General features: G+C 39.2%; 1 protein-coding gene across 4 annotated transcripts in view; it reads left to right on the top strand.

Moving 5' to 3' along the window:
• The window catches only part of LOC121867916 (serine/arginine-rich splicing factor 4-like), a 74,472-nt gene extending 51,138 nt beyond the window's left edge, over positions 1–23,334 (top strand). For 3 of the 4 annotated variants that reach the window (XM_042368055.1, XM_042368053.1, XM_042368054.1), the window contains 5 exons: positions 435–513; positions 1,963–2,133; positions 10,337–10,450; positions 12,644–12,805; positions 22,025–23,334. In XM_042368055.1, coding sequence (XP_042223989.1) covers positions 435–513; positions 1,963–2,133; positions 10,337–10,450; positions 12,644–12,805; positions 22,025–22,124 — 626 coding nt within the window. In that variant the 3' untranslated portion in view covers positions 22,125–23,334. The remainder of the gene's footprint in view (positions 1–434; positions 514–1,962; positions 2,134–10,336; positions 10,451–12,643; positions 12,806–22,024) is intronic. The other variant, XM_042368056.1, reaches the window with a different exon arrangement.
• The last annotated feature ends 4,185 nt before the right edge of the window (positions 23,335–27,519 follow it).

The following is a 27,519-nucleotide window of genomic DNA, read 5'->3' as shown; positions in this document are numbered from 1 at the left end:
TTTAGAGAAATAATTGTGGCATAATTCTTTCATAATGTGAATGCCTTTCTTTGTGGTGTTATATGTGTGTCTCTTCATTTCAGGAGCATTACTAGACATCGAGTGAGTACTATATACTCACTCTTTAACTATGTTTCTTCTTAAAGCTAGGTCTAAATGTACTTTATATGGTGCCTCTTTTATTTTTATTGTTTTTGTTATGCTTATTATTATTGTAAGTCATGTTTTGTTTTAAACAGCTGTTAATTTGGATGCAACAGAAAACTTTTTCACTATGACATGGTTCATTCATAATTAGATTTTTAATATAGCACAATCTTAAGATTTTTTTTCTAATTAATTTTATCAATCCTTAGGTATTTATATTGTGTAAAAAAAAAATACACACACTCACAGGTCTCTCTGGTAATTTAAATTAACATAAGGTTTCCATCGGCAGGATCTCAAAGACTTCATGCGTCAAGCAGGGGAAGTTACCTATGCTGATGCCCACAAGCACAGGAGAAATGAAGGGTAAAGTCCAACTTTGTTTACAAGTATTTTGTGTTAAAGATTCATGGCTGAGAGCACCCATTATTGTGGCAACAGACTCTAGACTGCAGGGAAGAATTTTGTTCCTCCTCAACTTCTTGTGTTGTCCTCATGCAAGTTTTATGACTCACTGCATTACAATCAATAAACTATTTTTACCACTTGCATATACACCCATAATGTGAGATACGGGTGTGGGAGAGAGAGTCGGTGCACTTTATGCTACTGTTACAATTGGAAGTCATGATTGGAAAAGAAGACCTGATTTTATAAAGGGAGTACCAATGTTTACATTAATTTCTTTCACTCACACTGGGCTAAAACTTGATGAGAGAGAAAAAACCTGTCATGTTTGGTCTGGTCACGTTGGATAATACCCACCTAACATATGTCCTGGGCCAAGGATCGAACCTGGGACATAGTTGTGAGAGGCATCATCATTACTGCTTTTCCATCATGCTATTCTTCCATTATCAAACTCCAGAACACAAGTCATTTATAAGTCACAAATATTTCTCTGATTGTGAGGTGAGTTGTGGCAAACATCCAACACTGTGAGGTATGTAATTCCAGTACATTGGGATAATTCTATATGCTGTATCAGGTTAATATGATCTACCCAGAGCAATATGATATAAAGTACACAAGGTTCAGTGTATAGGTAACCTTATCCCACTACCAGAGTCACAGTGTTGGGTGATTGTCAACATGCATAACACAGATGATTGACATAGCTACTTTGCACACACACGCACACACACACACACACACACGCACACACACACACACACACACACACACACACACACACACATACATACATACATACATACATACATACATACATACATACATACATACATACATAGGTGGTTAAGACTCCCACACATTAGTACTGAACAAAATGTATAATGGGATTTTAACTAATTACTGTACGCCAATTCTTACCATGAATGTTTCTTCTCCTTGTGGCTCCTGTGTCCCTGTACTCACCTATGACCAACTGGACTTACAATCATACAGACTTTATGATTTCTGTACAATATCTCTTGTCCTTGGTCTTCCTTCTTATGCTCATGATTATTGTTTTCAACCATTTTCCACATTTGTACAGGTTACCCTCAATTACTTGATGCCAGCTGTTGGATAAAACCCTGGGTTTGTGGTGGTGAGTGGGGTAACAATATTCCATTGTGTTTTTTACCCAGCAGCTACCATAAAGTAGTCTTGGCTAACCCAGGCAAGTGTGAAAAATGGCTGTAAAACATTGCTGAGCAGGTGGGCTCACACAAACACAATATGGCTGTCAGTTGATTCATCCAGAAAAATATTTAAATGACCAGAATTGCATGAATTAGCAAGATTTAATTTTTTTCTCTGAATGAAACTAAAAGAGTACAGTACAGTACAGTGGTGTATTTCTCCTTGTAGGGTTGTAGAGTTTGCCACTTATGCTGACATGAAGGGAGCCATCAACAAGCTGGATGGCAAGGAGCTCCATGGTCGACGCATCCGCCTGCTTAATGACTCAGCACGAAGACAACGCAAATCACACTCCAGGTCTTCCTCGAGATCCAGATCCAGGTCTCGTTCACGCTCCAGGTCAGTTAAATGCCTGGATAATATCTAATGTATCATTTTGGAAGTTTATGTCGGTTGAAGTATGAATACTGAGTTACAGTTTAATTGGTATGGGCTAAAATAATACAGAACCACATTTACTGATGTGTAGTCTTTGATGACTAACAGTCCCCAAGTTATGAACCGGTTATGTTTGTGGACCTTTGTAAGTCAGAACACTGTTAATTCCATAGCTTGGGTTAAAACAAACCTGCCTATACAAAACAACAATAGTACAGTGAACCCTCGAAGATCCGGATTAAAAGGGTGGACCACCTGTCCGGAGAAGCCGATTGTCAGAATCATCCGGTGAATGAACTAAATGTATAAAAACGATAAATAATTATATAAAAAATACCAAAAATACAGTACATATTATCCAGACCACTGGGGTTAGTTATACAGACTTTTACCTGTGAAAAGCCATAATTTTGAGCAACATATTACTGTACTCACTTTGTACTCAAATGTACTACACTAAAGGACTAAAATTTTTATCTCTTGTGCAAATTATGTGATGTTAATACTAAAATGATTCACTATCTTGCAAGGATTCCAGCAATGTAAGTAATATTCCGCTAAGTTTAGTCTGTGACATTTTATAAGAAAAAAACTTTAAGCCTAAAACTACCTTCACCCTGGCTGGGAGGAAGGTAGGAGGTGAGGTGAGGTATTGACAGCAGGGTGGGGAGATTACAAAGGGCATAGTTATCAGTCAAATAGGAGTTTAAGTTTTTCCTTTACAAAATTTCACTGAATTGACTTGGCAGAATATAACTTACATTGCTGGAATTCTTGTAAGATAGTGATTAATTTTATTACAAACACCACATAGTTTGCACTAGGCATAAAAATGGTATTAATAAACTTAGTACATTTGAGTACAAGTTTGCCCATATGACAATTATTTCTTTTACTCTTTTCACAATATGTATGTAGGATGGTGTGTACGTAACTGAGTAAAAATAAATGAAGAAAGTTATGTTTGTCTACCAGAAAATACGAGTTGAAAAACAACCATAACACCTGACAGCTTGGCCCAGTAGCCTGGTGGTTATAGTGGTGAGTTTAACCTGGCAACAATGCCATTATTAATCACTATTAAGCACTATTATATCAGTAAACACTAATAATAACAGTTCATCCAGTTTAATATGGCAGAGAGGGGGAGAGGTAAGTGTACACAACTCTCAACTAGCAGTCACTCGCTCCCCTTACCTGCACCCGTTGCCAGGTTTACGATAGAAATACATATGGGAGGAATACATATCTTGTAGTCCAATTTGAAAACGGTGACGGGCACAGTGATAAATTATATAAACCATGAATTTACGTACGTTAACATAGTAAGAAACATTGTATCATTACTAGAGTAAATGAAATATCCCACACACACAACAATTGACAACTGTTTGTTTCCCATCTCCTCGGGCACCTGTGTCCAGCGCAACCGACTGGCAGAGCATGCAGTACAGTACGGTTATTAGGGTGATAAAAGTTTGGTTCGATATTTTTTTCAAAGTTCGGCACGGTACAAAAGTACAATTAATTTTTTGTACTTTTATCGTACCATTTTGAATCAAGCCGCTCCCTTGAAATGTTGGCTGGCTGGGACAATAGCTTGGGGCGATGTAGGTGTGCTCCAGCTTTCAGGTTTGGTCAGGTGAAGCCGTGAGGTCGGGTCAGGTCAGATCCGGCTTCTCTCAGTGAGCCAGTGAGACCCACAAAATTACATTGCTTCTGCCAGGCTTTCACACACACACAGACAGATACATTCTCTTTCCCGAGTCTGACGTCGTACGATGCACAGTCAGTCAGGCTGACTCTAGCAATGTTTAAGGCTTCTGTTTTTAAAGGTAAAGCATCGAAAGTTTGTCTTTATTTATATATTCTTATCAGTGTAATAATACTACAAACAGCAATAACAATAATTATTGTTGCTATAATGATATTGCATTGCAACACATAATATATGTAGTTTTTGTGGGCTAGGGACAAAAAATTAAATAAAATGTGTAATTTTGCATTAATATGTTAGAATATTAAATATTATGTTAAGAATAAAATACTAATGTTAATTTGTTACACCTTAAATTGGGCTACATTTTGTTTGGGGGTACAAAATTACGGTACCATATTTTATCGTACTAGTACGGCACGAAGGTATATCGGGTACGGCACGAAGGTATATCTGAGGTACTATACGAAGGTATATCTGAGGTACTGTACGGAGGTATATCTGAGGTACTGTACGGAGGTATATCTGAGGTACTGTACGGAGGTATATCTGAGGTACTGTACGGAGGTATATCTGAGGTACTGTACGGAGGTACAGTCTGTGTGGAATGTTAAGTCGCGATAGGGCCGACGAACTAAGTTCTCGCAAAAATAAGATCATATATTGTGAAGCCTGTCCTGGGATGCGAGATGTCAAAACGCTTGGTTTGTTGGCAAGTGCTGACATTTGACAACTGAGAACACGTCACGGCTTGTAGTCAGTGCGCCTCTGGCAGCTGTGAGGGGAATATTTATTGTGCGGGTTCTCGTGCCATGTGGCCATGTTTTGTCTAGTTTGAGGTGCATTAACCCGACATAGTGGCCATCAGAGTTGTCCAGGAGGGTTACTACAAGAGACGATATTGCAGCAGTGATTGCATTGTACAAAGCGAACCATGTACTGAGAGAAATATTGGCTCAGACTGGTGTGGCATTACGAGTTGTTCAAAATCTTGTCAAACGTTTCCGTGACCTTGGAGAGGACGAGTTACCAGCTCCATTACCTAAGTCTGGTAGGCCTAAATTATTGTCTCCACGGACACTTAAGGTTATTTCTCGACAAGTTCGGTCCAATCCCTCACTCACAGCACGTGAAGTGAAAGAGAGAAACCTCCGTCTTTTGAGTCGCGTCTTGTTACGTTGTGTTCAACAAGCCCTGCACGATGACCTGGGATTTAAGAGCTTTCGTGCCCGCCGTAAACCTCTGTTGACAAAGAGACAGAAGGAAAATAGAGTGAAATTTTGCAAGAAATATGAAGTGTGGGATTTAGAGACATGGAGGAGTGTATTATGGTCGGATGAGGCTACGTTTTCTGTGACTGGGAGTAATGGAGGGAGGGTGTACCGCCCCGCCCCACCCAGACGCGCACCTCCCACAGTACACTGTTAAGCACCCTGCCTCGCTTATGGTTTGGGCTTCCTTTACGTATTATGGTGTTGGTGAACTAATAATCCTCTCTAAGAACCGTATGATGAATCAGTACAACTATCTTGAACTGCTCAGTGATTTCTTACCTGAATCATTTGATAAAGCTAAGGCAAGCCTTTTCATGCAGGACGGTGCCCCATGCCATGCTGCTAAAAGTGTCATACAGTGGCCCAAAGACTGTGAGGTACCTTTCTTTACTGACTCGCCTGGCAGTAGCCCAGATCTTAACCCAATAGAAAATTTGTGGTCCATTGTTAAGCGTCGTCTGCGCGACGCTGACACATCATCAATCCCGAAGCTAGAGGCAGCCATCAAGGATACCTGGGCTAACTTGCCACCTGACCTCTTGTAAAACCTTGCTGACAGTGTTCCTCGAAGACTAAAAGACTGTCTGAAGCGCAGAGGAAACACTACAAAGTATTAATCGAAGTGGAAAGTGTTACTTGATTTTATTTATATAACATAATCGTAAATATCAATATTTTTTCAGCACACGATCTAACATTCCGCGCAGACTGTATATCTGAGGTACGGTACGAAATTACGGCCCGGTATTTTTCCTTTGGTACACAATACGATAAATCAATCTTACCGAACCGAACTGCATGCTCTGCTGACTGGTCAACCAGCAACCACAGGCCTAAAATGTTCTTTGCTCTGTTTTGGGAATGCTTCTTAGGGAGGCTTCTTAGCCCAGAACCCCTCAAATTTTGTCTGAATCTTCCGAAATCCGGATTTATAGGGTCCGGATCTTCGAGGGTTCACTGTATCTCATACATAACAAATAGTGAAAAACTTGGGATTCCATTCTTAAGTTGTGCATTTGTCACTCATGAACTGCCTGTTTAGGAATCAAAAAAGAAACCATCCTCTTGTCTGTCAACCACACACGTTTGTATGCAGTAAAATACAGATTTTATACAATTGTTCAGGACCGAGCACATTATCTTATGAATTTCTCCCAAGGATCGACATAAATACAATTGTTGGCTCCATTTTTCCTTTAGTTTGCATAATTATGGATGTAAATTCTTCATGAAGTATTTCAATGGTCCCCGTATGTAGTGGCTTAAAGGAGAACAGAAACCATCCCACATTGTAGGTGGCCAACATTTTTACTTGGCTGGTTTAGTGTTTATACGTATGAACTTGGGTACAGTTAAGTCATCTTGTGGCGATGACAGCATGTTTACTGCCTGCAGGAATATTGTGGTAACGTTTTGGCGGAGGTTTATCTATAATGGCTACTGAATGTAAACTCGAGTATTGAAAAAAATAATGTCTCGAGTAATGGCGTCTTAATGAAATAAACACTAAGTAATGTGACAATCTTTTAAGGAAATGTTTACAGTATTAGTCTCTTAGGTTCCATGTCACTCATCATACATCAGCCTGGTTGTACTGTACTGTACTCTACATGCTTCTAGTCCGTAGTGCTGCTTTGTGTCAAGTAATTACCCAAAAAACTGCCATGTGTTTAACTTGTACCTGAAAGTGAGGGAACATGTAGTGAGCACAGTTCAGTACAGGAGGTCCTTGTTATAAGAGTATAAGGGAACGTGTAGTGAGTGCAGTTCAGTACAGGAGGTCCTTGTTATAAGAGTATAAGGGAACATGTAGTGAGCACAGTTCAGTACAGGAGGTCCTTGTTATAAGAGTATAAGGGAACATGTAGTGAGTGCAGTTCAGTACAGGAGGTCCTTGTTATAAGAGTATAAGGGAACATGTAGTGAGTGCAGTTCAGTACAGGAGGTCCTTGTTATAAGAGTATAAGGGAACATGTAGTGAGTGCAGTTCAGTACAGGAGGTCCTTGTTATAAGAGTATAAGGGAACATGTAGTGAGCACAGTTCAGTACAGGAGGTCCTTGTTATAAGAGTATTCACTTTCTGGTTTTGCAGTTAAGTGGTCAACTTTTTGTGACCATCCACGTAAAAAGTCCCCACATTTAAGTTGATTCCATTCAAAATCTACTCCAAAACTCTGGATAAAATCTTTGGATTTTTAGCTGAGGTGTTTGAAATTTCAACCTCTTCCTGGCGTCATGCATGCACACACGTGTCCCCACACCAGTCTCCCGCTTTGTTTCATCCAGACCGGTGCTGTGTTAGGTTTACTCTTGCCTCTGTCGTGTCTTCGTGCATGTTGTGGCGAATTATTTTATCATTTTTGTAACCATTAGTTCCCAACCCAAACAGGGTGGTGCAGTACTCAAAGAGAAGCACATTAGCTATAGTATAGATGTAAAATTAGAAGTGATTAGGCGAAAGAACAGTGGGAGTGGACAATACTCCATTATTTTTCATCCAATATTAAAAATGAAGATAACTTTATAAAGAGAAATAAAAGACGGATTTTTGGGATTGGCAAAATTCGTGATACAGTAAGTCCTCGCTTAACGTCGGGGTTACGTTCCTGAAAATGCGAAGTTATACGAAACAACGTTAAGCGGATCAATTTTCCCCATATAAAATAGATAAAGCAGTCTTTTGCCGCTTTAAAACCTGGCGCTCTTTTCTCCTCTTTGGAGATATAGGTCTTCTCAGGCATCCTCTTCCAAAAGAGCCCAGTCTCATCCACATTGAAGACTTGCTTCGGTGAGTAGCCTCCTTCCTGGATAATCCGTTTGAATTCTGGCGGGAATGTCTCGGCAGCAACCGTATCTGAACTGGCAGCTTCACCAGTCATCTTAATATTGTGGAAGTCATACCTGCGCTTAAATCGTTGAAACCAGCCTCGGCTGGCTGTAAAGGTCTCTTCCTTCGATCCTTCACCCTCTTCTTCCTTTATGTCGTCAAACTGGGATCTGGCCTTATGCTGGATAACCATAAGGCTCACAGGGGCATTGCTTTGATTCTGGTCCTCCATCCACATTGCCAACACCTTTTCCACCTTCTCTATCACAGTGCTTCTAGTACGAGTCATCTTAGTAGCACTCGGAGAAGAACCACTTCCAGCACTAACCTTAATCTTGTCAGCGTTGGTCAGGATAGTACTCACCGTTGTGAGGGTTGGACCAAGCACAGCGGCTCAGTCCACAGCACATTCCCCTTTTTCAAATTGGGTTAATACATCCATTTTCATAGCAAGGGTAATGGTCTTACGTTGCCTCTTCACTACACTAGCATCAGTAGCACTTGATGGGCACTTGGAAGCCATTTCGAATGGTTAGAGTACAGTTTTAGAGCAAAAGCACTTAAGCACATACGAATAATATGAAGTCGTAACAGAGACTAGCTTGGCGTCGCTGTGACATTCTGCGAGTGAGGGCAGCGCGCCAAGCCGAGAGAGCGTCACGCGGCCAGACAAGAGCGGGTGATGTACCGTAGAAAGTAGTCCGTGACGACGCAAAACGACCTAGTACCGAAACAATGTTAAGCGGGCCGATGTTAAGCGAGGACTTATTGTATCTCGATTAAGTATGGAGTGAGAGTTTTTTATTTAAAATTTCCCAATATTTTTTGCCCCTATTTAGTGCTTGTTTGCCACATCAACAAAAATGGTTAGGTCAAATGTTGGTAATACAAAATGTAGGTGTGGGTATGGTCATTACAGGGACCATTTTTCAGACATATATGATGGAAAGTAAGGAAAAAGTGCAGTTATAGAATGGTAAGCTTTTTTGTAAAATTTCTTACTTTTTTTTCCCTCAAAATATACAGTGACCCCTCGTTTAACGAACGCCTCGGTTAACGAAATTTCGGTTAACGAACTGCCTTCCATAAGGATCTTCAATTCGGTTAACGAACAAAAATTCGGTTAACGAATTTCTTACGAACCGACCTCAACATGTTTTCGATTGCACTGACCGGGCAACCAACTTTAGTATCAGTCCGCCAATACATTAATCGGTTCTAGGGCTTAAATTCCTTACTATTTTAGTAAATATCAAGAAGTTTATACTATTCAATAATTTTAAAAGTTAAATATTCAATTTTTTAATCATTTTAACAATTATTGAACATAATTGAAGGTAAAGTCACTAGTTTAATGCGCGGCATCCAGCCTCTTAACACAGCAAACAGGCATTAGTCTCTCTCTGTTTTCACTGGAGGTAACATCTTACTTGAGTCTCTCTTCAACTAAATGCTTTTTTTCTGTGTTTCCAAGCAAATTATTGGTCATTTTGAAATATATTTTACATATTGACAATATATAATGCAGTGCAGTGTTGATTTAAAGAAAATAATCTTGAATTACACCAAGAGAGCTAAAATTTTATGGGTGAAATGGCACCATGGGGTGACTTCTCTTCCACCCCAATGCCTTCTCTTCTTCCTTCTCCTCCACCCCCATTGTAAATCCCATCATCATCATCATCATCCAGGAGCCTTCTACATACACACCTAAGAGTAAGTGAACTTTTCTACCAATTTTGTTGAATTTAGGAAATTTTCGGTGAGCTGGAACCAATTACCCAAAAACCCATTGAAACAATGGTTTCGGTTAACGAACTTTTCGGTTAACGAACGACCTTCTGGAACGGATTGAGTTCGTTAACCGAGGGGTCACTGTATTTGATTAATCTCTGTTGAAGTTACAGAATCTCTTAGTTAGGCAACCCAGCATAACACAAATTTAAATCAGGGCAGTCAGACAAAAATTAAATCACCTTATTCGGTAACAGGCGACAAACTATCTTAAGAAAACTGTGGCTAAAATGGGGGGGTGCGTCTTATATGTCATAAAATACGGGAGTTGTATTGTTATTGTGACTTATGAGTGATTTTTACCTTTGAAATACACTTGTGCTGTTTTGTATGTGTGTGTAAAATAATTTAGTATTATTTGATTGTATTACATACGTATAAAGTTTTTTGGATCATATCTGACTGTTACTAGTTTTTACTTGAGAATGTACATCTAGTGTAAGGCTAAACTTTATTTTGGCCATAAGGTATCATATTGTCTGTCTTTCAGGCATTGCCACTACCTAGTTTCTTTTGTGTTGACGACTAATACAGTATATTTACAATTTCAGGTCCCGTTCCCGAAGCCGATCAAGGTCTCGTTCCCGATCCAAGACCAGGTCACGTTCCCGTTCACGGTCTCGATCTCGCTCCCCGTCTCGGTCACGCAGTCGTTCACATTCTAGGTTAGTTGTTTTACAGTACAGTACTACCACGCCCGGTATATAAGGGAGCTGTGCAGTGTGAGATTGTTATCTTAGCTAAGTGCATATGAAGTGTTTGATAATTAACAGTGGTAATGTTTGACACACCTAAATTCCTTATATAGAAGCCTAGAGTGGAGCTGGGTGCCTGTTGCACATCTTACTACCTCACATGTAATGCCTGTATCACCAAACACCCTGTATGAGATGTCAACATAATGCTTTGGTGAAGTAGAGGTTACATTCTCACAAAAGAATAACTGTTAGATTATAGTAAAACATTAACATTCATCATCTTCATCACTTTAGATTCATTCTCTGGGTTAGTCAGTATTTAAGGCCTCCATTATATAGAAGGAACATAAGCATAAAACTGACATTTGAGATGTGGATGTTAAAAGATCAGGCTAGCATGATAGCACAGCATTACTCTCCTATAGTTACAGTATTGACAAATATATTCTGGAAAATTCTGGGTAATAAAGTACCTTGAACTCAACAAGATTGTATACTATGCCCCTGGTATTATAGTGGTTAAAATTGTGAGAGAGAAATATAAGTTGCTGTGACCTGTAATGCAGAACATCTTGAAGTACAGTGTTGTATAGAATCCCATGGGTCTGATCATCTAACAGAGCTCTTTGTTATTCTTCAGACTAGCTCCTTGACATTTCTTGGTCCAACAATACTGTATCATGTTAGTCACCAAATTTACCTTGAATGATCTGGTAATGACACGTAGCGACCTCCTTCATTATAACGAGTGCACCCACAGGTTTTTTTTTTTTTTTTGAGACATCTCTTTTTAAGTAAGAGTAAAGTACTGTCACTGTACAAACAGTGGAGATTCCTTCAAACCTGTTATTATTATTTGAACTTCAGAAGATTTCATGGAGGGGGGGGGGATAAAGTTCAGTTCCGGGTTCCTCAGCTACAGTCATCTAGATACACCTTAAACTTTTTAAAAAGATTTCAACAATACTAATATAACTGGAATAAAAGTTGGTAAAACATTATTTAGATCCTGATGATCACTGTTTTATGGTAATTTTCTTGAGTATTTCATAAAGTCTAATAAATCATAATAGTGAGCAGATGTGGTCATTGTGTGTAGGTATATATTGTAGCTCATACAAGCAACTTATTATTTGACCCATAATTATGAAACATGGCTGTTCTTGTTGTAGAGTAATATAGTATACAAAGGCTTACTCTCACATAGTAATACTTTACTGTGTTGAAGATAAGCAAAGTGAAATGTTTAACACCTAACAGTTTGAGGAAGTCTTGGCCACCAGGTCTGTGACAGTACAGTACAGAACAGAGAAGAGAGTTTCTCTACACCATACTGCAGTACTCCGAAACATTGCGTTTGTAAACAAACAGTAACACTCAATAGTACAGTATTGCAGCTTCTAACATGAGGCATAAGGGCAAGTCTCCCCTTGTTTTACTGTAGTGAGAGGACAGTACTGTACCCAACATGAATATTGTTTATCATTATAACTGCAGTACAATAACCTATTTTAGATACATTAGTGTGCAGGTTATCATGTTATAGAGCTCTTGAACAGTAATATGTGAAATATACAGTGTCAAGGTTCATGTTTGTCTATGATCATTCCTCCCTGTCTTATACACATCACACTTTAACATGTTCATCATAACTCCCAGTGTCACTCTCTCTCATGCTTCCAAGTATACTGTATGCACCTTGGGGAATCTTCTTACTCCACTCATTATAATAATTTATGTTCTTCAATTGTAAATAACTGCCATATTTTATCTTCTACTCTCACAATGAAGATGATAGCTTATTGCAATTTTTTTCTGTTATAATTTTGGAGGAAGATTCAGTAAATGCCACTCTGCTGTAAGTATGGGAGAAGGAGAGAGAGAGAGAGAGTACAGTTATGTGATACAGGTGACATTTAACCTACCAACCCCTCTCACATCTGTACGTTGGATACCTTGCTTGTGTCTTTACCCTGACTGTTAGTTTATACCAAGACTCACACAGATAGTACAGAGTGCCCTCACCCCAGGCTTACACTCATGGAAGAGGGCTGAAAGTTTTCTTATAAAATTTGTGTAACATTTAACTTTTTTTTTTTTTCATAGTTACTTGTACTTTTTGTCATCTAACTGCTTGCTGTTGCCATTAACCTCCCCCAGAGAGAGACGGCCGAGGAAGTCACGCTCAAAGTCTCGATCTAAGTCCCGATCCCGTTCCCGGTTGAGATCCCAATCTAAGTCTAGGTCCAGATCCAAGTCCAGATCCAAGACACATTCACGGTCCCACTCCAAGGAGAAGTCCAAGTCCAAGTCCAAGTCCAGGTGAGTTATGGGTTTGTCTTTGTTTATTATATTTAGTGAGTCCAATCAAGTCCCAACAGATCTTCAACTTTCGCTGAGTCAGTGTTGTCGGGATCTGAGTCAGTGTTGTTGGGGCTCTTGGTCAATTAGAATTATCCAAACTTCTCAAAATTATCACACACTTGTGACTTTTTACAGCCTGCCTCTCACTTGGAAAGAAATTCACGATTTTTACTGGACGTGTGTTTTGATGGTTGATACTGGGAATCCTAGCCCAACACTGTTGTAAGAATAATGTAGCATATACTGTACTCAACAGACACCTTATTTTAAAATTAACATGAATACATATGCAGTGCGTCCCTGACTTGGGAATGAGATTCCATATATTCACCACAAAAATCATTTATGACTTATGACCATTTGCTGGTGCTTACAAACCGGCACTACTTTGTTCAGTGGTTGGCCTCCACTCATGCTTGGTGGTTCTGCATCCTGGCAACAGCAACAAACAGTCCACTGGTTAGCAATTTTGTGTGTTACTCAGAACTTTGCCACCAACAAGTGGCAGTCTATAACACTTCAGATGAAGCTAGACATAATAAAAGGAAGTGAAAAAGGTGAGAGCCCAAGTGATATTGGCAGGTTGCTGCAGCTGAACAGGTCCACCCCCAGCTCTCCTCCCCATCACATTCTACACCTACCCCCAGCTCTCCTCCCTCCACATTCTACGCCTTCCCCCAGCTCTCCTCCCTCCACATTCCACCTACCTAGCTCTCCTCCTCATTCTACACCCACCCCCCAGCTCTCCTCCTCCCCTCCACATTCTACACACCCACCCCGCCTCCTCCCTCCACATTCTACACCCACCCCCTCCTCCCTCCACATTCTACTCCTACATTCCCCAGCTCTCCTCCCTCCACATTCTCCCTCCACATTCTACACCTACCCCCAGCTCTCCTCCCTCCACATTCTACACCTACCCCCAGCTCTCCTCCCTCCACATTCTTGACCTACCTCTGGTTCTCCTCCCCTCCACTAAGCATTGCTTTGTCTTTTCCTAGAGACTGTAGTAAGTCAGTTAGGACAGGCATTGGGAACCTGTCTGGTACAGTTGCCTGGTTGACTCGTCAAAAATCTATTACTGGTCTCCATCCTCCATCGCTCCTGGGAACTAGGAAAAGAGGCGAGTTCCATGGTGATGAGGAAGGTTGGATTACCTCTTATTCCACCATTTCTTGCACCATTTGTTCAACTACAGCCCTTTGGCTGTGGGGTAGCTGATATGCTGGTATGTAGATCGGGTGAGTGCCCGGCTTGAGTGGAATGTGATGGGTTGTCAACGTTGTTTTACCTGGGGGTTCTCCAGGTAACGCTATGATTTCCTTGAACTCGGCGATTAATTCCAAAAGATCACGTTTACCTTGAAGATGATCGACTACTTTCACATATTGAGCTATGAACTCTATCTATCATCAATACGTGATTTCTTGGTCAGTTCCCCTTGTGTTACTCTACCTATTGGCAATGTTACTGGTTCTGTGATGACTGCTTTGTAGTAAACAAGGAAATTACCCAAACAACATCCCTTTCTTAATGTTATGGGTCCCCCAGTTCTATTGAGAAGAAGGGGATCTGGCATCTGTAACACTACCTGACCTGACTGTGCTTAAGGTAGACTCAAGTGACAAGCGTTTCACTCAGACACACCACATCTGTTCCTTCACTCACATTTGGCAATCGTACTGTGATACTAGCTAGTTCCTGGCTATGTAACTGTTGTACACCAGTTGACACAGCAGGCGTTGAAGTCCAGTTCTTGATGCTTGCATCCTGAATGTCCTTTGAGGTACTAGGTGGAGTTTCAGGGAGTGACTCCTTAACTAATTGCTTCTGTTCAATAGACTCCCCCGCACCTGTCGAGGCAGTTATTATATGAACACCCGAGATAAGCAATGGATGTGAAGTTTGCATTGTGTAGTAAGTTTTACAGTTATGTGTTATGGTGTGATTTCTTGGCTGAACGTTAATGTTCTGCTTTAGTGTAGAAAGACTGATTAACCTATTCAATGGCAAAGAGAATGCCTTTACAATGTAGAAGTCTGCCAGAAAAGGTTTACTGGACCCAGAAAAACGGATTGGCTGTGTTATGACTCCCACTATGTCTAATTGGATTCCTGACACACCGGACAGGTCTTATTGGCCACTTAATAGGGGGGATATTGTCGCTTGAGTTCATTGAATTACGCTAATGAGATAACAGTGGCACAGGCTCCCGTATCTACAGTATGTCTAGGGACAACTGTTAGTTACCTATCCTTGCTGGTACAGTCAACACCTCCACTTTGTATAATGCGACGATTAATGAATGTGATGGAAGCGTTGTTTTCTTGTACCATTAACACTATCCCAGATCGTGCTGCTGTATGCGCACATCTTCCCCCAAAGGATTACGTCACACGTCTTGCGGCGATCAACCTGGGGGCTGACCTTTCTTGCAGCGATCAACCTGGGAGCTGACCTTTCTTGGGGCGATCAACCTGGGGGCTGACCTTTCTTGGGGCGATCAACCTGGGGGCTGACCTTTCTTGCTGTGATCAACCTGGGAGCTGACCTTTCTTGGTGTGATCAACCTGGGGGCTGACCTTTCTTGCTGCGATCAACCTGGGAGCTGACCTTTCTTGTGCACTAGAGAGGCTTGATTGTTTAAACAAGAGGCTGCTTGCTTGTCTGGAACCACGATGACAACCTTCCTAGTACTCCTGTGTTGTAGTGCTGGCAACTGGTTGGCTGGCTGTTTGCTGGCTGGGACACTTAAAACAACACTCGGGTAGGCTCTGCTGGTGTTGGTTCCACTCGGGTCACCATGAGCTGTGTGCTGGGGGGTTCACTGCTATGTCAGCAAGTCTTTATATTGTTTATGTTACAGCTGGATTTTTGTGTACACGTTTTGCAGGTGTTTTTAACCACTGTCCACTTTTTTTTTTTTTTTTTTTTTCAAATGTTTTGTTTGATGATGATTCACTAAATGTCACTTGGGTCATCAATAATTGCTTGAGTACTGCACTAGTTTATAGTATTCGTCTCACCATTTGCCACCAAGTGTGATAGCTGTTTTGGTATCACACTAAATGTTTTAATTAAGTTCTGGAACTAAGTGGCAGGGCTTGATGTAAACGCTTATTGGCATTTTCTGCTTTATCGCCTATTTGTAGGTACAGTCATGCTCCGGTTAACGACCTAGATACGTTCTTGGAAACGTGACGTTAACCGAAATGGACGTTGTCCAATCATCACATAAACTTTGTATTTATACTTACATGTATGTGGAATACTATATACGTACATACAGTCGGCCCTTAACATACGCGGGGGTTACGTAACAGAGATACCCGTGGATGTTAAAAATCCGCGTATTTTTGCTGCCCCCCCCAAAAAAAACCCTGGCCCCCCATGTCCTTATTTACCATATATACCTGTGTGTAGTTCAAGTTTTTAAGACCAAATAGTTTCGTTAGGTTGAAAAATATTTACCAGTAACTACCAGTAAACAATGGAAACAATGCACCAACGCACCACCAGCTGTGAGTGTCGGTACAGTTGCCAGGGCAGATCTCTTGCGTCATCATAGCAAGCCCAAAGTAGCCAAATCCATGGTATGGTAGCACAGGATGATGTAAAACATAAAGTATTCATTTATTAAAGTTTATTTATAGATACTGTACATATATTTTTGTTCATTACATTTGAAACATCAATCTTTGTTAATTAAATTTGAAACAAAAGAAAACTACGATACCGTATTTTCATTAAAATATTACATCACAAGTATATTTTACCTTAACTGTGACTGAATGAATATACTTATTCTCAGAAATAAATATGGAAATATAATATTTTTGCTGGAATGACGTACATATTACAGTGGAAAGTGGGATAAAATCATGACGAAAACAATGACTTTCGCTTTCTTTCGTTATTCAAAAGATTTTACCGTAATTGCTTTTCGAATGGTTTTCAGTTAAAAAACTGTTGTACTCATACTGTATTACAATAATATTCTATCCTATCATTAGCCTTATAATCCCACAACTGAAAACCATTCGAAAAGCGATTACGGTAACATCTTTTGAACGAAAGAAAGAGAAAGTCATTGCTTTCGTCACAATTTTATCCCACTTTCCACTGTAATACGTACATCATTTCGGCAAAAATATTACATTTCCATGTTCTCAGAAATAAATGGTAGTTTTGTTGAAACGTAATGTACAGTATTTAATATTAAAATGCAAAAATAGCTATAAAAACAATTAATACACCCGTAATGTACTGGCTGGCATCTCCACTCGTCCCTGCTCCTGCGTCCAAGGTCACCACTCCTCCCAACTCGCTCGCTCCCTCCTCCACCTCCTCACCGTCACTACTGCCGACAACAAACACAAATGTTTTGTGAATAACTGCACCTCCACTTCCTATGTACAGTACTGAACTGTACTGTGCTGTGCATTTTTACAAACAATAAACATGGCAAGAAAAGCTATTAAAAAAAAGAGATAAAAATTTCACTTTACTGTACAGTGGTCTCTCGGTTAACGAACACAATCCGTTCCAGCAGGTTGTTCGTTAACCGAAACCATTGTTTCAATGGGTTTTTGGGTAATTGGTTCCAGCTCACCGAAAATTGCCTAAATTCAACAAAAATGGTAGAAAAGTTCACTTACTTTGAGGTGTGTATGTAGAAGGCTCCTGGATGATGATGATGATGATGATGATGGGAATTAGAATGGGGGCGCAGGAGAAGGGAGAAGAGAAGGCATTTTGGTGGAAGAAAAGTCACCCCATGGCACCATTTCACCCATAAAATTTTAGTTCTCTTGGTGTATTTCAAGATTATTTTCTTTAAATCAACACTGCACTGCATTATATATTGTCAATATGTAAAATATATTTCAAAATGACCAATAATTTGCTTGGAAACACAGAAAAAAACCGTTTAGTTGAAGAGAGTCTCAAGCAAGATGTTACCTCCACTGAAAACAGAGAGAGACTAACGCCTGTCTGGTGTGTTAACAGGCTGGATGGCACGCCAGAAACTAGTTTCTTTACCTTCAATTATGTTCAATAATTGTTAAAATGACTAAAAAAGTTAATATTAAACTTTTTAAATTATTGAATAGTATAAACTTCTTGATATTTACTAAAATAGTAAGGAATTTAAGCCCTAGAACCGATTAATGTATTGGCGGACTAATACTAAAGCTGGTTGACCGGCCAGTGCAAGCAAAAACATGTTGAGGTCGGTTCGTAAGAAATTCGTTAACCGAATTTTTGTTCGTTAACCGAATTTAAGAATCTTATGGGAGGCAGTTCGTTAACCAAAATTTCGTTAACCGAGGCGTTCGTTAACCGAGGGACCACTGTACCGTACCTATCCTCGGCGACAGGACGGGGATCATCGGGCTCATCGTCACTCAATTCCATAACGGGTGGTGAAGTGGGGGCCACGGTGGATTCAGCTGCTTCCTCACTGCCGCCAGTGATTGATGGTGTTAAATCTCTCCTTCGGTGATCAAAGAACATGGCAATGGGGAGTTGTCGTCTCTTTCTTTTCATTTCTTCCATGATGTTTTTGTATGGAGCAAAAACGTCATCCATCCCTCGCATGAATTTCAGGGCACGCACCATGGAGGGGTCCATACTATAGGCCAGGTTTTTCAGTGCCTCAATATTCCTGGTCATCTCCCCCAACTTCTCCAACGTTATTTCTTGGTGCTCTCTTCTTTCCCTTTCGCTTCCTCTTCCTTGCCTGAGTCTACTAACTCCTGTAGATCCTCCTCGGTCAGCTCAGTGTCGTGCTCTTCAATTAGCTCCCTAATCTCGTCCTCTGCCATGTCCTGGAAGCCTTCAGCAGCCACTTTCCTTGACAGTGCCAGGGTCTTTCTGAATATTTTCATTAAAATCCATCAAAATCATTTTCCTTGTCATCGTCTTAAGCACCAAACAGCTCCTCCCAGTCTTCTCCTTGAACAGGGCTAGAAGGTACGTGTTTTTTGAATCGTTTTCAATTAAAAAAACGTTACAGCACATGTATATTTTACCTAAACTGTGCCTGAATGAATATATTCTCAGAAATAAATAGTAGTTTTGCTGAAACGTGATGTATTTCAATGTAAAATAGGATAAAATACATGACGAAAACAAAAGATTTTACCTAACTTTCCGATGTTCAAGAGATGTTACTCGTTTTTTTAATAGTTTTCGGTTAAAATACTGTTATATTACAATGATATTCGATTCATACTGTGCTTGATATACTACATTCACGGAAATGTAATATTTTTGCTGAAATGACGTACGTATTACAGTGGAAGGTGGGATAAAATCGTGACGAAAACAATGACTTTCGTTTTCTTTCGTTCAAAAGATGTTACCGTAATTGCTTTTCGAATGGTTTTCAGTTAAAAAAAACTGTTGCATCACAAGTGAATTAGGATAGAATATTATTCTAATACAACAGTTTTTTAACTGAAAACCATTCGAAAAGCGATTACGGTAACATCTTTTGAACGAAAGAAAGCGAAAGTCATTGCTTTCGTCACTTTCCACTGTAATACGTACGTCATTTCAGCAAAATATTATAATTCCATATTACAATTCCATAGTAGTTTTGCTAAAACGTAATGCATTTCAATGCAAATTAGGATAAACTACATGAAAACAAAAGACTTTACCTAACCTTCCGATGTTCAAGATGTTACTCGTTTTTTAGTAGTTTTCGGTTAAAATACTCTTATATTAGTGATATTCTATTCATACTGTGCTTGGTATAATACATTCACGGAAATGTAATATTTTTGCAACTACAATGCTGATGTCAACACAAGCGTGGTTACAGCGAGACTGACTGAGTGAGGGAGAGCTATGCGTGTGTGTGTGTGAGGTTGCGGGAGCGGGCGGTGCTGCGTGCGAGTTGAATGGCGCGCGATTTGAATGTACTTCAATGTACAGAATATTCCTCCGGCGGGGCAATCCGTGTATGCTAAACCCGCGTATGTTAAGGGCCGACTGTATACACTTTTACTCTTAAATCACTACTGTAATGTGATACAGGTGATTAATTTTCATCTCTTGTGCAAAATACATGATGTTTATATTAAAATTATTCACTGTTTTACAAGTATTCCAACAACGCAGGGCAGATGGGAGAGAGGGAGGGAAGGGGCGTGGGGGGAGGGGAGCGGTTTGACAGTTGGCACAGGCCCAGGTCTAACGCGTGTATCAGTTCTTAAGTGACTAAGCTTCTCTCTCATAAAAAGCCAGTGAATTGACCTGGGTGAATATAATTTACATTGCTGGGATTCTTGTAAGATGTTGATTAATTAAATATAAACAACCTATAATTCACACTTGACATCACAATTTTAGTACCATAATCAAATTAGTACATGTGCACTCCAGCTTTGCAGTAAAGTCATTTATTTCTTTTACGTTTCTTTTAGTATGGTGTGTGCATGTAAATGGATGAAAATAAATGAAGAAATTTATGTAAATCTACCCAAAAATACAGTTGAAAAACTTTATATTATAAAATGTACTACAGTATTGTACAGTACACTAATGTACTACAATTTTTATCTCGAGCAAAATATATGACGTTTATATTCAAATTAATCTCTGTCTTGCAAGATTTCAGCAATGCAAATTATATTCTCCTAACTTTAGTCTGAGATATATAAAATAAACAAAGAAATCACCAATCTTTTGTCTGGGAACACAAGGAGGGAGGTAGCCAGCGAGCGTGGGAAGAGGGGGGGAGCAGCGAGAGGTGAGGTGACAGAGTGTCTGGTGTTTGTTTATTTATTTGAGATATGATTTGACAGTTGGCGCTGAAGGCCTGCGTGTTTATTTATCATTACTTAAGAATGACTAAGCTCTTCTCATAATTTGCCACCCAAACTACCTGGGTGAATATAACTTACATTGCTAGGATTCTTGTAAGATAGTGATTTATTTGAATACCTGTATAAACAAGCTATATTTGCAATAGACATAACAATTTTAGTACCGTAATCATTTAGTACATGTACAGTACAGGTTTGCACTAAGGTCCATTGTTAACCGAGGGACCACTGTATTGCAGTGTACTTGTACTGTACAATATTGACTAAATTCACTAGATAACGTACACAACTAATGGTTGGTAAAACTTGTTAAATAAGTGAGTGTCAAGTCTGTCAGTATGAGTGGCACGTGTGAGTGCTTGTGTCCCCCATCATAGGAGCCCGTTTTCTCTCGCTTCAGGATGCCTGAGTCCTCCGTTTTCTCTCTTAATCTTAGAGTGCACCAGAGACTTCTTTATTCCTTAGTAATGACACAGAATTTCAAATTGCAACCCCAATTGCAACTGGGGTTGCAATTGTTGAGGCAACTAGATATGTCTGATTACAGCAAATGTGTTATTGTCAATTTGTAGGTGAAAGATTTTATCCTCAATAGATGTAGGTTAACTTTACCCCTGGAGGCAATTGCTTACTAAACCCTAAGGAAGGATATTCCTTTAACACATAATATCTGGCCAGTATGGGAAGGATCATCGTGTCTCTGTCAGGGGGTCGTGGAGTGGTGGTCCAGCAGGCGTCACGGGAGTGTGTTTTTTTTTGTTTTTTTTGTGGGGGGTGGGGTCACAGACGTATATGCGATCGGACGTTAACCGGCACATGACTGTATATACATAGGTACAATCTGAGATAATATATTGTGAATTTTCTTCGGGGAAGTGTTGTGAATAACACTTTTTGAGTTAGTGCCCAGCTTCCCTTTCCAGTGGTAGTAAGTGAACTGCCACTCCCTGGGCATGAGAGAGTGGGCTGGTTGTTTGCTAAATCTGCTGACCCTGGCTCGACCCTTGAGAGATGCAAGCCAAGTTATCTAGAGTGGTGAATAACATGGTGAATCACTTGGTGTTATTCATTTGGGTGCATATTTATGTAAAGTAAAGGTGTTGTTACACTGTACTTGAATTGCTTGATCCAAGCTTGTTTATGAAAATTAATTTATTTCCCATCATTGTGTTTTGAGTTTGAAACATTCACAAATAACCCAATTTTTGTGTGAACCAGTGAAGTGACTCGCCAATTAATCTAGTGCAGGGAGAATTCACTGAACTTTATATCTTAAAGAATTAATAGATTAAGGAGTAGAGCTCTCTGCCATATTTATTAATATTCATTTAAATCACAGGTCAAGATCACAGAGTCACAGCAAGTCTCCTGTTAATGATAAATCCTCCAGCCGATCACGATCCCGGACCCCGAAGGTAACAGCAGAAGAAGAGAATTAGAATAAATGTGAAAATAATCATGATGAAAATTACAACAGATTGCTTCTATCAGCCTATTGGAATTTTTTTATTAAGTTATTGTTTATGAAGGAACTGTTTGTTTTGAGTGAAGTTTATAGTAATTCATACTTTTTTTTCTTTTTTTTTTTCTTTTCAAAATAATGATATCATCAATTGAAATGCAACTTATACTGAAAAAAGTCACTACTGTACACCAGCCAGTGTATTTCATAATTTTTTACAGAGTAATTATGTATAACAATTATTATTGTTTCATTTTGTAGCAGTTGGCTGTAATAGTGGCATCACTGTGTCAGAGAAAGAGTTGTGTAATTCTGTTTAGATCTTTAATGAAATAAAGTGTGAAACTGTAAACATTAAAGTGCATGCAGATTTTGCAGTGTTTCCTAAGTATTTTTTGAGATATAATGACAGCACATGTTTTGTGTGTGCTAATTGTTAGGTCAGCACATAAGGTGTGTGGAATAGATTATTTGAAGAGGTCTTAGTCATTGCCAGTTACTTATTTGTACTCTTAAAGGTTTTATGTAAGTGATTGTTTACAATTGGTAATGTTGGGCATTCATGTTAATACTGTACTGTATGTAGTTGTTTTGTGACAAGTAATCCTTATACAGATCAAGTAGAAGTATCATGTACAAAAAGAGACCAATACATTTTCTCGAAAATATGTACCTGAATTCTTGTATAGTAAAAGGATTGTGAAAAAATTGAGTTTTTCATCCAGTAAATGATTGCTTATAAAATATTAATAGCAGATGGTACTTTGCCAGCAGTGTGTGTTAGATCCAGGTGTTCTCCTGGGGTGAAGAGCTGTCTCTCATGTTATTAATAACCCTTGTTGTTCTGGAGGATGCCACTTATGTAGTAGTGAAAGATGATGTAAAACACATGTTAGAATTTAGTCAATAATTATGAAATGCATGATATCTATAGAGATTTTTTTCTGCATTTTATTCCATCTCTTTTATTGTGTAAAAGACACAGCCTGTACTGTACTGTACTGTATACTATATTTTGCTTCACCTTAGTCAGGAATTACATGTAAAGGGATACATGGCTGTGTCTTAAGATAATTCTTGTCAGAAAACAACTCATGTCTAAAAGTCAGACCTTGATCAACATCTGTACATTAATCCTCTACTGCTCTTTTGTCTTTTCACAAAAATATATAAATTCAGAAATATAAGCACTTTAATAACCAATTGTTTATCTTGCTCACATGTTTGAGAGTACTGTATAGTTGCTTGGTCTCAATGTACAGTATATAGCGTGTTTTATGTGTGTAACCAGGAGAGACCCCACCTCCACACACACTTTTAAAATTTACGTGCATGAGATAAATTAATTGCATAGACAAAAACAATTATTGGTGTCAGGAATTTTGGAATAGCATACACATTGGTGGTAGGATTGCAGATCTCGTGGTAATACATATAGTTACCATGGCTACACTATCAAAACTCTGAAGAAAACTACATATGATTGCTGTTTAGTTAATATAATGGGAGTTGTTTATGGACTAAATCAATGTATAAGTAAATCATAAAGGGATTATAAGATTTGAACCATATTACTAACTGTTAATGACAACTGATGATGATGTAAGTTTTTTCAATACAAGTTATAACCAGAGTCTACTTACACCTTCATAAGGTGCAATGGTCAAAACGTTGGCCCAACTGAATTGCACCTGCATATTAGCACCAGTGACAACACAGTCAGGTTTCAGGGATGTGATTTCTCCATTTTTTTTTTCTTCTGGTTTTCCGTTTTTTTTTCCCCCGTCGTTTTAGGCCACCCACGTAGATCCGTTGATATATATATTATATGCAAGTAAATCACTGTAGGTGCCGTGATCCAAGTATATGCTGATAACCACAAGGAAACAAGAAGTTCCCAAGCGCTTTCGTGTAGTTCACTTCTTCAGGGGTGAGTACAGACTAAGGAGTAATACTTGACAAGGCAAATATATACAGTAGAGGAGAGTGAGATCAAGTCCCTAGGGGACAGCAGGGGTCCACAATGTTCTGGTCATAAGGCAGTGACCCAACCCTTTCTAATCTTCTTAATCAAAGAGGGTTTCCTTGTGGTTGTCAGCATAAAAATATATTTTATATGTGTGTGTGTGTGTGTGTGTGTGTGTGTGTGTGTGTGTGTGTGTGTGTGTGTGTGTGTGTGTGTGTTATATATATATATATATATATATATATATATATATATATATATATATATATATATATATATATATATATAGACTTTCATAGCAGCGGAATTTTTCATCATATCTGTGAGGGGAAGCGTGGCGGGCTGCGATCACGCCTGGGTCATGATCATCAAAACATTACCAGTTCTTCACCCGCCACCCACCACAGCCGGCCCAAGTCAGTGATAGTGATAATTATAGTGAGGATATGGACTTGTATGGACTTTGGGGAGTTTGACAAAGAGGCCCTGCAAGCCTCTGTGGTGGATAGTGATACAATTGATACAAGTGACACAGGTGAGGGCCAATAATCTGCCCTCTGCCTCGGAACCAACCGCCCATCCCCGTGTGCCCAGCCATTTTTTCTACTAATGCAAGTGTTAAATAACCTAATATTATTGATATTTCTCTTAATTATTAATTGTGTGTGCATACCATCATAAAGTTAAGATAATATTTTTACTTCAACATAGTTGTGTGTCGTCAAAAAGTGGAGTTTGGGGATCGGCCTGGACTCCATTTCAATTAATCCCATATGTTATGTTATTCACTTGGTTTTCCACTTAGCGGTACCCTGTGGGTTCAATTGACGCGTTAAGCGAGGTACTACTATATATATATATATATATATATATATATATATGTAACCCGTCGGAATTTACTGGACTTTATTTTCTCACTTGACTTAGGGTTTATTAAAGATTAATAGATGGTAATGGCAGTGGAAGCGCCCCTTTGAGAAAAATCCCGAACCAGCACAAGAACACTTAAATCTACTAAACAAAATGAACTGTCCGTGACCCGTGGAAGGATAGCGTCTGTGACTGGGATGAATGAGACACACTGTAAAATTTAGACACTTATATTCCCTCCAACACTACAAACACAATCAAATAATGGTACACCAATATGCGCACCTCTTAACTTGAACTTAAAACACTACTCTGGGGAATAAAAGTTATACATGATATAGAAATTATTAGAAACTCAGGCAACAATAAATTTGAAGTATTAAGAAATGTTGCTTGCACACATGAAACAGGCCTTAAGGGCTTTCAACAAAATATTATCCAGCACTGAGAAAATGGTATTCAAAAATAAGAAATTAATAATTCCACCATGAATAGGCCTAAAGGGCACTCAATATAATTATGTTACACCAACAGATGCAGGCCTTAAGGGTTTTCAACAAAATAATATCAGTCACTGAGGAAATGGTATTAAAAAATAAGAAATTAAACACTCTACAATGAATAGGCCTTAAGGGCACTCAATATAATTATGTTACACCAACAGATGCACACCTCCTAACCTAACTTAAACACTACTCTGGGGAACAAAGGTTATATCAGAGATTGAAACTATAAAGAAATTTTAAATGCACACAGCATACATTAGTAACTGAAAAAATAGTATTAACTACACACAAAAATATTGTCACAATTATAAAGACGTTACTGAGTCCAATACCCGTGAACCATGCTCCCTAACCTAACACACACACAGATTCCACCTGCACTCCGTAGTCGTTTAAGGCACAACCAACAGGCACCCGTAGTTGAAGGCCCAAATCAGCCTTTCTCCACCTTGGAAAGTGTACCTCTAAACTCCACTGACTCTTGGCCCCAGTGTGCGACCCTGTATCACTCAGCTGGCTTCACTTTACCCCCAGGTACATCCATAAAGCGGAAGGGAGTGAGCCAATCAGACCTTGTACAGTTGAGAGAAGCTTTAGCTTCCCGTTAGCAAGAGGGTTTCACTAAGCTGCTTGAAACATGTGGTATTGTGAGCCGAGGTAGAGGAGGGCTGATGACCCCAACGATCGTCCCGTCGTCAGCTGGGCACCCAGACGGCTAGATTCCCTCAAGAGATCCTTTGATACCCCACTAAACAGTGACAGGCCTACACTGATCGGTCCAATGGCGACAATCGCCACCCTCAATCATCAACGGCAGTCAATCTCTCGCAGTCAAACTCCGGTCAACTCCGGTCAAGTGGGTTCTGACGGAAACCCTGAAATGAACTCACTGTTAGCTCTTGTTAACTTTACCACTGCCCTATCTAACCCTGTCTGAGATCGAATGAGACTTACTTGTTATACTGCAATAGTGCAACACAGGTGACTAGGCCACGTGACTATTTCTGTGGACGGACGCGCAGGGATGTCCTGTAGGTCCAATCGCTTTCAAGTGACTGAGGACCAGCCAGCGTCGCGTCTCTCCAAGGCGCTAGCTTAGGCCTACGTGACATATTTTCCGCCTAACTAATAACTCCTTGGGACACCCGTGACATTATTCAGACTGATAAACGATCTATAATAATTTCAAATTCAATAATAGTCCCTTAACTTCATGAATCGCATCATTATTAATTCGGCAAATTACATTTAATATCCCTTAGGCCTAGTTCCACAACCTCTCGCGATGTGCAGGGAGCGCTCTCTTCCCTCGGACGACCTTGAAAGCTCAGTATTGCCAATTGCGCCGTGTTTGAAATTACTCTGAAATTTCTGAATATTACATATGTATATATATACATATATATATATATATATATATATATATATATATACATATATATATATATATATATATATACATATATATATATATATATATATATATATATATATATATATATATATATATATATATATATATATATATATATATATATATATATATATATATATATATATATATATATACATATACATATATACACAGTGAACCCTCACTTTACGCGGTCAATTGAACCCACGGAGCCCGCGTAAAGCGAGAAACGCGTAAAGTGAACAACATAACATGTTGGATTAAATGAAATAGAGACCGGCTGATCCCCAAACTCCACTTTTTCCGACACAATACCTATGTTCTAGTAAAAATAACATCTTAATGTTATGTTGGTACATGCACACAATTAATACTTAAGAGAAATACAGTCGCCAAGTTAATGTCCATTCAAATAATGGACTCAACTCCCTCCCCCTCTTCTCACACTCCTGGCTCTTCCCTCTCTGAGAAAAGTTTGGGGGAAAAACCACTAGATTTTAAGGTATAGTAATAAATAATACCTCAAACTAAAGTTAGGATAATATAATTGACATTGCTGGAATCCTTATAAGACCAGGAATATTTTGAATATAAATGTCATATATTTTGCACAAAA

This window comes from Homarus americanus, unplaced genomic scaffold, assembly GCF_018991925.1.
Source record: "Homarus americanus isolate GMGI-L3 unplaced genomic scaffold, GMGI_Hamer_2.0 scaffold37032, whole genome shotgun sequence".
Lineage (NCBI taxonomy): Eukaryota > Metazoa > Arthropoda > Malacostraca > Decapoda > Nephropidae > Homarus > Homarus americanus.
Note: the sequence above shows the minus strand (reverse complement) of the source record. Positions and strands in the feature narration are given on the sequence as shown.